This window comes from Prunus persica, chromosome G8 (assembly GCF_000346465.2).
Source record: "Prunus persica cultivar Lovell chromosome G8, Prunus_persica_NCBIv2, whole genome shotgun sequence".
Taxonomy (NCBI): Eukaryota; Viridiplantae; Streptophyta; class Magnoliopsida; order Rosales; family Rosaceae; genus Prunus; species Prunus persica.
In genome coordinates, this window is record NC_034016.1 from 3982935 (window position 1) to 3996718 (window position 13784).

Consider the following 13784-nt stretch of genomic DNA (forward strand, 5'->3'; position numbering starts at 1 on the left):
AGTATTTCGCTGGCTATCGCTCAAGTCTCAGCGCGCCCGTGGCTCTAGGTGGTTGCGCTACGGTGTGGAGGGTGGCTGTGGTATGGGTTTGAAGGTTGGGTGTTAGAGCTTGATCGAGAGAACGCAAAAATAAAGAGAGAGAGAGAGAGAGAGAGAGAGAGAGAGAGAGAGAGAGAGAGAGAGAGAGAGAGAGAGAGATAGAGAAATTTTATTTTTTGGTTTTTAATATTTTATTCATATTTTAATCAATTTAAAATTAAAAAATGTGAAAAATGTGGGACCCACAATACACGTAGGCAACTAACAGAGAGATCTGACCGAAACCCTAATTGCGGAACCACATTGTAACAAACTTAAAAAACCAGGGGTATGTGATTGTTAAAATTAAAAAGATGAGACTAGCACTTCCACCCATTTGTCATGGCAAAAGACAAGGGCAAGGGCAATGCAATGGATGTTACTATTCACGTAAATAGTGGCAGCCATTGCAAAAGGTTGTGGTGTTTCCACCCATTGTCATGACAACTACTATTCACATGAGATATGAGGAGAGGAATTTGTATAAAGTTTTAGTGTGGGAAGTGAAGAATATGACTAAGTATTTATTAAAAAAAATTCTGAAATTTTTTAGATTTTTGTTGTTGCTAACGTCAGCAAACCCAGGCTAATTTGGCCTGTGGGCTGGCCCGATTGCGTGGGTCCCACAGCTTGCCTTGGCAAAAGTGGCATGCTGGAAGGGCTTCCCTGGGATTGGGCCCTGTCCTGCCCGGGCTAAAGGCAACAGATAGAAGGGCTCTAAGGGTGTAACCACAAGATACTAAACTGTAATTAACCCTTAATTTTAGAGTGCTGCTAAACGATCCCTAAAATTAACCGAGTACACCCTATGATCTAAATACACCATAATATTTAAATCAAAATATAAAATTAACTAAGTACACCCTATCTAACTATCAAAAATACCCCTTGTTCACGGTACACCCTAATACACTATCACACAACACAACACCAAACGCACAAAGAAATTCAAATGCAGATAAAATTTTATTCACTTGGTGATGGTTCTTAGCATCCTGGGTAATGCTCAACTTGGCATAAAGATCCAAAATTGCACTTCCCACAAAGACATTCGAATGCAAACCTATCTTTGTTGCACATGCATGAAGTTGTTGCTTGCCTATGGTTAGGTCTCCAAGTGCAGTTGACGAGTGAATGACAATGCCAAATGTGAATTCGTTGGGTCTGATATTCGAAACAAGCATTCTTGAAAAAAGATAAATAGCTTCTTCATGATGGTACTACTAATCAAAGCTGCCTATTATTGCTGTGGCGAATACCACGCTCAAGTCAGGAGTTTCGTCAAACAACTGGTGTGCATGGAAGAATGCATCTGAAGTACCAAGTTGAAGGGTATGTGCATGAGCTTTCTGGGTTTCACGATCTGACAAATATAAATTTTAATTTTCTTTCAACCTAAATCAAAAAAACAAAAATTAATACTTCTTTTGATGACTCCCTCGACATGTCTGAAGCATCCATGAGACTTGTTTGCATCAATGAATTAATAAATAACAATGAAACAAATTGTTGGAGTTAATATTAAGGTTTTTGGAAGTATGATTTTTTGCTTATGTTTTATTAGTATTGAATATGGTGAGTAGGGTGTACTTACTAAAATTACATTTGTTTCATAATTCAATATATCCTTTTTGGTCATTTTATATTAGGACAAATTAGTAATTTAATAAATAGTTTGATAATAGGGTGTACTCAATTAATTTTAGGGTTCGTTTAGCAGCACTCTAATTTTATGCCTGAGAAAGTATTGACAACCCATGAAATGAATTATTTATAAGAACAAAAGAACCTCCCTCAAGAATCAGCATCTTATGTTGTCCCTAGGATTCGACTTAATTCTTGGAAGCTAACAAATCAAATTTTGAGAAGGCAAGTTCAATAGCTCCGACCCGTAACATTCTACTAGAACAAGTTTGTAGATAAACAAAGAATGTCTACACTCCAGAACTAAACACAGAAAGCTAGGGAACATAAGAACACAGTTTATACTGCTAACATATTACAATCAAGTTCAGCTGGGCTCATTTAGCATTTGTAGTTCAACATTCCAACACCAATGACAAATTTACATGTAAATTGAGATTGATAATAAAGAGTTGATCAAAGTGTACAAGGCTCGTTTGATAACGTTATTGGTTTTTGTTTTCTGTGGCTTTTTATTTAAGGATAGAGAAGAAAACAGAAGAGGAAAATGGGACAAGGGACAATAGAGGATTTCTTTTTATAGTCTCCTGTAATCTCCCTCCTCTCTTCTGCATCTCTCTAATCTCTCATCTCCCTCTCCTCTTTCTCCCATATCTTTCTCCTTGCTCTCTTTAATTTACAAAAGGAAAACAAGAGACAAAAACGTTATCGAACGAGCCTTCACAAACTTCTATCCTTAAAATCTTGGTAAAGAATATAGTGAAAATACAGCTTATGACAATAAAGTATTTCTCACAAACGAAATTTAAAAAAGTTACTCAACAAAGTTACAAGGGAAACACTGAATGTGCCTACAGAAGCTCCAGCAACAGGAAAGAGTTAATGGCTTTTGACATCCTGCCAGTGTATCATTCCAGATCTAGTATTCCGAAATTTGAGAGAAGGATCTTTACTTGATCAACAAAGTCTGAGCCAGTTGCATACTCTGTTAGCATTCCAACAGCAAAACCGAACATTGCCCATCTGTAAAGCCGAAAAAGGAAATAACATAAGAAAGAAGATCCCAGATCAAGAAACCAAATTATGTCAGACAAGTATACAGACCAATATAGGTAAACAAAATTCCTTCTGTTCATGGAAACCCAAGTAGTTTGGTTGAGGATCAAATAAGGCTGAAAAAATCAGCATTGTAATTCACTTGAATGCCAAGTTAGGAAAGCATGTTGGTTCTACATAGGGAAAAAAACTTCCCTATCCCATTTTCATACACCTTTCTCTCTATCTCTCATCACATGATCATGTGGTGAGAGAGATAGAGAGATAGAGAGAAAGGTGTATGAAACATGTTACATGGAAGTTTTACTCCTCCATAGGGCTGTTGCATTTGTTATTGATTTTGTTTAGGTGAAGGTTCCTTGGAAATGTTGACAAGTAAAATGTAGATTCCTTGGAAGCTGTTGTCAAACACCAATTGACAGAAAGCTGATCAATTGAATATACTTCCCACTCCCAAACATTTGAATCCAGGTAAATAATGAATTCTTCTTATTTTATACTTCACAAAAATTCAATTTCCAAGTCATTTCAATGTTCTTTAAAAAGTTATCCTACAGCATTGAAACCCTGGCCTATGTCCCAAAAAGAGAAGAGGGATAAATCAAAATTACATACTTTTGAAGTCAAAATCAGTAATCCTTCAGGGAAAGGATTACTGATTTGGTTGGCCCTTTTGGGGATGTGATTTTTAGGGTTTGCTACCTAAAATTACTGATTTGGTAATTCACAGTTGAGCCATTTTTAGTTTACCAAATTGTTCACTCCCATGCAATTGTAGCTTAATTTCAATTGCATAATTCCATTCAAATCAAAACCAAGACAATCATAATAAACTACACAAAACCCAGATAAGCCAAACTCTCTCAATAACATATATCAAAGCTTGAATTACCTTCCATTGCTAATCTCATTCTTCCCAACAAAGCCAAAGAATGGGCCCTGATTGGCAGCTTCAAGCTTCTTCTGCTTGAAGTACTCCTGAATCTCCTTAGCCTTCTGCCTCTGAAACTCCAAGGTCACCACATTCTTATTATCCTCCACCATGGTCAGCCCGGAAACCGGAGCTGGCTTCGAAGGCTGCTGCTGAGGCGGAGGAGGGGCCTGAGGAGAAGGAGGTGTTGGTTTGACAGGAGAAGAAGGTGGGGAGGGTTCTCTAAGAGAAGGAGCTGCAGGTCTTCTTATAGGTCCTTCAGTTTGAGAGCTCCTTATGGTTTTTACATAATAAGGCTTGGCTGAAGAAGAGAGCATAAAAGAATGATGATTAAAAGAAGAAGAAGAATGTGAAGAAGATGGGGAAGATGATGAAGTTGAAATTTTGATGCAAGGGAATGAAGATGCCACTGACATTTTTTTTTTTTTTTTTGTTTCTGTTTCCTTTTTTGCTCGCTTTCTTTCTTTCTGAGGCTTTGTTTTTTCTTTCTTATTTTTCACTTTTCTTTATTTTGTTGTTTGGTTTTGTTGGACGATTTTGGGTCTGATGTGTGTTATCTCATCAAATCGATCGACTTCGACTGTTTTGTGGATAAGGTGTGGCCAAGTTGCAGTCAAAAGGAGAAGGCTGGCTTCTAATTCTAAAGTCAGTTGGTCTGGGTGAAGCAGAGAAGTCAGGCTGTTGGCTGGCTCGAGTTTGGCGCCTAACGCCTTCTCAAGCATGTGACGGACACGTGTCCATTCCCTTTCTCAAGCAGGAGTGGGGATTTGAACATGGAGCTGTGCAAATTAAAGCTCTTAACCACTTAAGTTACAAAGTTATTTTAGTTTATGGATAAAATGTTGTTTTATCCGAAATTTTGCTTTGCTTGCCAAAGTAATTGATTATGATGGGCACGTAAGATTAACTATTAATTAAGGGATATTTATCACAAAACGTTTATAAAGTTCACGAAACTATCAGTTTTGGTTTTCTATGCTAACAAACTAACATAATCCTTTACAAAATTGAACGGCAAAATACATTTTTTTATGTGATGGGGTTAACATGAAGGAACATCTCAGACGGAAAAAGAAAACATAAAATACCAAAGCTGATAATTTCATGAGCCTCTAGAATGTTTTGTGATATAAACTCATAACTAAATTCGTACTTGATGCAAATCTGTAGTCTAATAGAGAATGATGAACATGCCGATCCAATAACTACAACCGTATTGACTTGGGTGTAAAATACAAATTCGTACTGTGGACAAATCTCAATTTGAAAAACTTTTTTAAACCCATATCAAAGACTATCAATCGTGTGTCCAGTCTTCAACTATCTCAAGTAGTGGTAGGCATCTAAAGCCGAATACCGAAACCGTACACTAACCATATCATACCATACCGATTTCATACCGTTTTATTTTGGATGGGGAGATATTCGGTACGGTACCGTACCATACCAATAGAATATAGTATGATAGTGGTATCAAATATTTGGTACCGGTCAATACCGTACTGTACCGAATACTGAAGAATAATTTTTTGATATGTCCTCAGTTTCCAAGAGATCAATACTTTAATGCATTGTGCCAGAGAAATCTATATATTCTGCTGTGGAAAGTACTTTTATAAGGCTTAGTTGCATTGCTTTCAGTCACATCTACAGAGAAAGCACGTGCTCCACATCCTTTTGGAAAATGTAAGCTAGAAAGTTCAAAAAGATTTTGAATATTCTATTAGCCGTTCAGATTGACTGAGACTTGGGTACATAGTTTCATGTAAAACCAATAATTTTTCAGTAAGATGTATATTTCTATCTATATATACTACTGTCAGAGCTATGTTGTTTGTACAAACTTCGTCAAGTTTCCTGAGGTTTGAAAGCCTCAAACATGGTTGAGATTTTAGCATACAGAAGTTTGGTGAAGCTGTTTGTTTTATGTCATTTTATTTCTTTTGTTTTATGTCATTTCATTTTCTTTGGTTTGGTTGATTTGGATATTGAATATGTTGATGGATATTGATTTGGTTGATTAGAATTTAGATATTGAATATGTTGAATCTGTAACTTAAGCATCATTTATTTTGGTGAATGAATGTGTAGAATATTGAATTGGTTCATTTTTTAGTTGTCATTTTGGTACCGAAATGATACCAATACCGATTTGGCACGATATGATACGGTACCAACTTTGGCAAACGATAATCCCATGTCGTACCATATCAATTTTAATTTCCGATATCAATAACAGTACGAACTCAATACAGTACCGTATCGTACCTTGCCCGCCCCTAATTTCAAGTATTGATTAGTGCGAGACTGATTGTTAAAATTCAACTTCTCAACACATTGATTACTATTCAACGCATTGCACTGTGCATCTTCCTTTCTGCTGTTGTATTATTCAGCCAAAACTGTCTTCTTTTTCACAGAGGCTCAAGTACCTTACCTTACCCTTCTTTTCATTTAGGGAGATTCACTGTTATATCTAATATAGGAGGTCAAATTAAAAAAAAAAAAAATTCTATATGAAATGAACTTTAGAAACACACCCAAAGTCTATTTACAACATAACAAAAAGGCTTTTAACTTCTTTTAAATTACAAAACTGCCATTGATTTCTTAAAACAAACCCAACCCTAAAACCTCATAAAAGAGCCCAACACACTCAATAGGACATCAAAGTAATTTAATAATCATAATTAAAATCAAAATTAAATTCAATAAGGTCAACTATCAATTGTTAGGTTTTTTTTTATTTTTATTTTTATTTATAGAAATTAAATGGTGTAGAGTTTATTTATAGTTTTAGTGCTAAAAATAGGTATATGACTAAATATCTCTTTAATTAACAAATCTCAGTATTATTTACCAATAATTAACCCATTCTTCAAGGCTTCAACTTCAAGCCATATCTATTTCCAAGATAGAAGGTCATGAACACTGCCTCAAGGAAAAAGGAGGCCATTGGAAAGCATACATAAATACATAACTTGTCATCTCACATTGTTTATGCATCAATCTCAGGGGAAAACCAGAAAAATATACAAACCACAAGCAGGAAGTAGAGTGGAATAAAAGAAAGATGTGGAGCAAGGACCACATAGCTCAAGTGGTCATCCGAGGTCTTAAGTTTAATTTCCCCCTCCTCTATTATCGCTTGTATAAAAAATAAAAATAAAAAAATAAAAAAGAGAGTAAAGTATGGAAGAACATACGACATAAACAATTTGGTCCTTAAAACAAGGGCCGAACTAGTGATTTGAATTCCCATTTTACAACATATGAATAAATTTTAGAAGCTCTGACAGTGCAACACAACGGTATTATAGACTTCAAGTCAATACAATATTCAATTCATACATAAGAACTTCATATCAATCTCCCAGTTTCGTTTGACAGGTTAAACATGAGCAGCAGCAGTTTTACTTTTAATTGCGCATGATAGTTACAATACATAACACACAAACACTAAAAAAGAATATAAAATTTGTGACTGCGCTGGACTATGGGGAATAACATAATTCTTCCAAGGTTTTAGGAGACGAAGAGATTACTGAAAACTCATTAATTCCAAACTATAAGGAGGAGAAAAGAAAAAGAAAAAAAAAACACACAAAGCATCTTCAATTTAAAAGAACATCAGATTTGTGAGTTCTCTGGATTATGGGGCACAACATCAGTCATTCTTCAAAGGTTTTAGGAGAAGAGGAAACTACTAAAAATTCATTAAATCCAAATCATAAGGAGAAAAAAAAAACACTAACACATTAATTACGACAAAATAATGAACAATGCAGTCACACATGAAGGAGACTAGCAAACAAAACAATGTCCCCAAACCCAGAGTGACAAAATTGAAACCCACAGCAACCTGATATAGACATAAATGCTCAGTTGGCCGAACATAGTGAGAAACAGTACTCCTTGCTACGGTGGTGTTCTGCATGGACTCAAAAACCGCTTTTCTTCTTCCAGAAATAAGTAAATCAACCAAACAAGCTCTGTTAGCGGTAGGTTACCTGATGCATTATTGCATCTAAAAGAGAGGTGAAGCTCAAATCATCATCAGGTAAAAGCCAAACTACATAATCACACATGAACAACTTCTTTCATTCCCATTGTCGAATTCATCATCTGATCCATCCAATTCACTGCCAATTTGATCATGGTTCCATCTCAGAAATATATTTAAATGAAGTAGGAAAAAGAAAAATGAAAGAGAAAAGAAACACAAAAATATGTACTTACTGCATCACACTGAATGCAAGAAAACTACTTACAAAATAATAAATAACGTATACAATGTAAAATTTAACCGTCAAAATATGAGACAGGAAATAATAAACAAGTATTCGCCAAGTATAATCAAGAGCAAAATGATTGTAGTGAATCCTTGTTGCTTGTTTTTCAATTTTTCTTCCTAGAAGTTGAGTGCTGGTTATTTTTGGCATACTTGAAGAGTAAAGTATCTGAAGCTGGTAATGGCACCAATTTAATATTATTTTCTTATTATGGGAAACGTGTACTTTTATCGGATAAAGTTGAACAAGATGTTCATAAGAGCTCAAAATTAAAAAAACCAGAAACACAAGAGGAAATATATTAGCAATCAGCTTGTAGCTCCCAACCAACCAAGATGGATTAGCAGAAACCAACGACCCTAAAAAGCTTTGACATTGCATAGATGTTAAAAATCTAATTGTTTCCATAACAAAGCCACTTCCGCCACCTTGTCTAAGTCTTCAAATTTCTGTTGTTTCTGCTAGACAACCACTATATCCCAAAAGTATATATTGCTAAGAAACAGGCCAATAATGTATATCGAGCCAACACTCGTCAGCCCTATTCTGCACATGGAGAGGTAGATACAAGTAGACATACAGAAGCATATAGGTACAGCCCACCACCCTATACATTGCAAATTAACAAGCAAACGGGGGATGCAGGATTGGATGTTTAGATCCCATATGCTCCTACAACCAAAGCTCTGATACCATATCAGATAACCACTGGAACTCAAAAGCTAAGTTATTAAAGAATGGACCTTATCAAGCCAACAACTTCTATCCAAACACTATAAAAGTAGGCTAAAACCGCACATCTTCAAAGACTAACAGCCTTGTCATTAAACCCAAAAACTAAGCCACATCCATCAAGGAATAGAAATCTCTTGGCAAAACCCACACCACTATGAATGCTGGAAGCAACCCAACGCAAACTTGCATAGGACATGCAAAGGGATATGACCAATACTCTCCACTCACCTTGGCACATAATGCACCAATGGGGGGTTACAAGCAAAAGATCTTAAAACTCCTTCCTGTTTATTTTTCTCTCGATACTCTTGGACCCCTTTATCGCAATTAAAACTAAGCACAAAATTTATCTGCGCTGAAAAAAAAAGGGCCCATGAGACATAGTAATCTTATCAGTCAAAAACTTCAACAAGCTCAATCATAACACCTTTGCTGAATTCTTATAAAGTTTTGTAACCAACTTATAAGTTTGTAATCGTTAACTTGCCAATATTGGAGATTCATGGGGATCAAATAAATACATGTAGCCTTAGTTCAAGCATTAACAACCCCATTGATAAATAACTTCTATAAATTGTCATGAAATCGGCCCTGATCACTTCCCAACTACACTAAAAAACTACCCTCGAGGTATATCCTTACCATAATCAAACGCAACCCTTCTGCTTCATCCTGAGGAAAATCCAACCTTGTAGCTTTCTACTCACTAATTGGACACCCATCTAAATACCCACCCTAAATTTCACCCTCTCACATATGCATTGATATCGCTTTAAACATTATATGTGCGAGGTCAAAGATGCATTAAACATCACAATATCAAAGTTCATTAAGAGTGATTCAACTGTTATATTCCAGCAGTTGGGAAAACACCCAACTAGAACCCAGAAATGAGGTTTAGTTTCTGGAAAGCCTGCAGTTGTCAATACATAGTTGACTCTAAATGTGCCCGATGGCCTAAGTAAAGATAAATTTAGGAAATTGTGATATTAATACTTAACATAAAATTTTAAATACCTGGGCTCAAATTCCCTGATCTCAACAAGCTCACTCCCACAAGTATCTGTCCACTGCACTTTCCTCCTTTCTGCATTATCAGGAGTGTCGCTACATGTTTCACTCAATGCTTCACGTTCATTAGCACTCTCAACAGAAACTGGAGTTCTTTTTGATGGCTTCTTCAGGCTACTTTTAAGAACAACTTTTATTGAATTATGATCATCGTCAGTGTCAGCAGTGTGATCCTTGCCTTTATCAGAAACTAGAGACCCAGGCAAGTTATCCTGCTGTTGGGCAGGGCCCACTTTAAGAGGAGATGGAGTGTCAAGCCCGGCGGAAGCGCGACCAAAGCAGACAAAGGAGGCGCACCCGCGGGAAAGTCGGTCCTTTGTGGAAGCCAGCTGGAGGTCAGTGTCAGATTCTTGGTCCACCAACTGGTACTGATTCCACGGCGAAACTCTCATGGGTTTATCTTCGTTCTTCTGACCCAAGAGAAGAAGGGCCAGGCCTTTGCTATACCCAGAAGCTGAAGATGAGAAGAACCCTCCTCCTTCTACTGCCAATAACATCAGTTCTGCTCATTTGGTCACCAAAATATGTTTTCCATACAGTTAGCCTCTCCTCAGAAGAACCAAAGCCACCTGACTTCCATCCACCAGCAACTCACTGCAGAATAGTGACAAAGTATCAGCATTTGCATTGTTGGCATTCCACCAACTAATCCAGTTCCCAGCTTTAAAAAACTGTACATATAACATAATATAATATATCGGGCCAAGTAAGTAATGTATTTCCGCAGTTGAATGTTTTCCACACACAAGGGCACATACACATATAGTAGGCCTCTTAAATGAAGGGGTCCTAATTTCTGGAAATCACATGTTCAAATACATGTAATGTGGTCCACTGATATGAACCATTAATTTTTTGGTCCATGTTCAAATACCTCCTAAAAAAATCATTCAAATTGGACACCATTGAGTTATTTAACTATGGCCAAACAAATAGATGAACACTATGTTTCGGATAAACACAGAACTGATCGTGATGATAATCAAACAGCAATAATAGACATTTTGGATCACTGGAGTGCATTGCTATATGTACATACACAAATCTTGTGGTCTTTCTCTTATGTGGTCTGATGATCTGAATCGTCCACATTTTAAGTTCCCATTAATGATCATCCTTGTAAAAGATCAAAAAAAATTGGAAACCTTTAAGTCATTTAATTATCATCAGAATCAGTCATGAGTTAGTAAAAAACACTGTACTTCTATACTTCTTTTATGAAAACTAGATAACTCCAAAAAAAAAAAAAAAAAAAATTTGTTTATTTGTTGCAGGGATCGTTCAAACAGAACCCACTATTTGGATCACTGGACCACATGAAGAGGTGGCCCTTTTTTAAAAATGACGGCATGTGGTTAAAGAAAGATCGTGTCTGTAGTAATGTTCTCTTGTAAGACAACTGACAAGTTTTCTGGCGACATGATCAATCAAGACCATTGATCAAATAGAATCACGTCTGAATGTGTCATTCTAATTGACAATTTCATATTCTGATACAACAAATTGTTTGAGAATATTACCCTATACACATATATAGATACATACATCCAAATATTATACATAAATACATATAAATATACATATACATATACATACATACATACATACATACCTACCCATGAAAATTTACTCTTGCAAGAAAGTCATCTCAAGTTGCGAAATTATGAACTATAACTGTTGAATAAGCGGAATCATGCTTGAATCTATGAAGATGCTTTAAAATAAACTCAATTTAGATAAAAATGATCAACAAGGTCTTCCTAAGAAGATGTTTAATTTATTGGGAAATAGAGAATTACCAATACCAAAAATCGCACACATGCAGTTAAGGATGTATGCATATCTCAATCATCTCATAATTTAATGCAGCTCCAAGAAAACTATTACAAACTCACTAAAAATAGTAAACAATACATGAAACAGTTATCATTAGCCATCACAGCACTCCAGTTAATTTTTTTATTTACTGTCATTAAAAGAAACCAACAGTGACTAATTACCCTCATATAAATCAGTATCATAAACAGTTAAATAATTTTATTAGTTCCTATTATAGAAATTTAAAAAAAATAAAAACAGAGAAGTATAAATCAGCTCAATTTAAATTCCCGAATTGCTATGTTTGCTTGCAAAGACAGCACATGAAAGATCAAAGAAAAGGAAATTCAGATTATGAATCTGAAGCTTCTCATATAAAAGAGAAGAACGCAATTTGTTGGCCGAATTGAGCTAAATTTGACTTTTCAAGAAAAACCATGGTGCAAACTTTATTTTCTTTCCACTTGCCACACTTTCTTGCGCAACAAACGGAAAATCAGATCAAGAGAAATGAAGAAGAGTCAGCAGCACTACCTGAAAGTGTTGGAAATCCAAGAGGTAGAGATCTCCAGGTGTTAGGTGGTCGTCGAATCGGCGGCTGTGACTTCTTCGATCGCGGCTTGTACTAAAAAATCGGTGATGAATCGGGGAGAGAGAGAGAGAGAGAGAGAAATGAATAAAAAAGAAAAGAAAAAGAAAAGAAAAGGAAAAAAGAAAGAAAAAGAAAAGGAGGGTTTACTTATGGTTGGTATTATTTAAAGGTGGATAGGATAGTGACTCTCAAGAAAGCATGACAGCGATGGGCCCTCATTAATTTGTTTCTGTTTTCCTTTTCTACACTCACTTTTGTCTTTTGGGAAAGCAGGATCCATTGCTCTCTTGCTCCCAATTTTTTGAGAGTGTCTCACTTGAGTATTTGTAAAGAGGTTATAGTTTTCAAACTATTTGTCTCTAATCACGTAGTTTAGGGAAATTGTAAATCACTAATATCTCCCAACACAATTCTCCAATATCTAATAAAGAGTAGAGTTGTATTGTTTTAAAGTTCGATTCGTTTAAGATTAAATAATTCTTAATTATAATAAATTGTTACAAATTATAAGGGAAAAACTCTTTTGATTTATTGTTTATTTGTGATTTCAGTTTGGTTGATTGGAAATAGTAATTTGAAGTGTTTGGGGCGAAGTTGATTGAGATTAATCATGGATTCTATTTTGGTTGAATTTAGTGAAACATGGATTTTGTTTGGGGTCACAATTGCATTTAGATTTGAGTATAGATTACCTACATAATTTTTTCAGGATCAAACCACATGTAGTCCAAATAAATTAGGTGGTTTTATACCACTTGGGCTATGAGTTATAAATGTTGGTATTAATGGGCATTTTTGTTTTGAGTCCATTAATCTACACTCAACTATTTGCCAATTAAAAGTGGCACAAGTTCATCGAGCTTTGGTTTCGATTTATTAGATGGCGCGAATCCATTGGGAGGTGATAGGATCCTTGTAGCAGTCGATGGCCTTGACTTGAGTAAGGCTCAATCAACTCAATCTCATGAAATATTTTGGGGTTAGATATTCTTCTAGTATAAGGTGAAGTTATACGAGACAATGAAAGGCAACATTGTTGAGAAGAAGAAGAAATTTACGGCTCTTCAATGGGATATAGCAAGACTCGCGTCCCCTTTAAACACAAAGGAGAAAGCAATCAAAAGTGACGAGTCTCAAGTCTTTGGTCTAGACGAGGATTTCACCTTTAGGGTAGAGCTGGAAAGGGTGGAGTTGGCGGAAGAACTAGATAGAGTTTAAGGTCAGGTTGGTGCACACCCAAAGTAGTGCATGTGATTATGGATACTGCTCTAGAGCAACTAGTCGCCACCATATGAAGAATTAGACTGAAGAACGTGTTCAATAAGAGATTGAGGCTCTAGTATTTTGGTGTACAACTTCTTCTAAGTTGATGGAGGAAGAAGAGGTCAATGTTATACCTAACATAGAAGCTTCTCATGATGTCATGGACCTCAAGTTCATACATTCATAGCCAAATCTTTATTTAGTTGCAACTTTTTCAGCTTCTTGGGTCATCCCTGAGGGAAAAACCTTGCTAGGAGAACCACAAAATTATTTTGAAAAGCCAGAACTTTGGATGCAACTCATT

The 13784-nt window shown here is 35.9% G+C and overlaps 2 protein-coding genes across 2 annotated transcripts; both read right to left on the minus strand.

Moving 5' to 3' along the window:
- On the minus strand, nucleotides 2135-4426 carry LOC18767590 (light-harvesting complex-like protein OHP2, chloroplastic). Its single transcript, XM_007201279.2, has 2 exons — nucleotides 3671-4426; nucleotides 2135-2745 (listed from the first exon to the last, which is right to left on the minus strand). The coding sequence occupies exons 1-2, from the start codon at nucleotides 4123-4125 to the stop codon at nucleotides 2631-2633; spliced, it is 570 nt and encodes a 189-aa protein (XP_007201341.1). The 5' UTR covers nucleotides 4126-4426; the 3' UTR covers nucleotides 2135-2630.
- Nucleotides 7297-12338, minus strand: LOC18766347. Its single transcript, XM_007200470.2, has 3 exons — nucleotides 12160-12338; nucleotides 9754-10401; nucleotides 7297-7851 (listed from the first exon to the last, which is right to left on the minus strand). Exons 2-3 carry the CDS (start codon nucleotides 10302-10304, stop codon nucleotides 7782-7784), a joined length of 621 nt encoding a protein of 206 aa, XP_007200532.1. The 5' UTR covers nucleotides 10305-10401; nucleotides 12160-12338; the 3' UTR covers nucleotides 7297-7781.

Bases quoted from the DNA above. Each gene is read 5' to 3' on its own strand.
- LOC18767590 (XM_007201279.2), bottom strand. From the start codon at position 4,125: ATGTCAGTGGCATCTTCATTCCCTTGCATCAAAATTTCAACTTCATCA. The intron at 2,746-3,670 runs GTAATTCAAGCT...TCGGCTTTACAG, and splicing joins AATGAGATTAGCAATGGAAG to ATGGGCAATGTTCGGTTTTG.
- LOC18766347 (XM_007200470.2), bottom strand. From the start codon at position 10,304: ATGTTATTGGCAGTAGAAGGAGGAGGGTTCTTCTCATCTTCAGCTTCT. The intron at 7,852-9,753 runs GTATTTAAAATT...TCAAATTGGCAG, and splicing joins ATCAGGGAATTTGAGCCCAG to TGAATTGGATGGATCAGATG.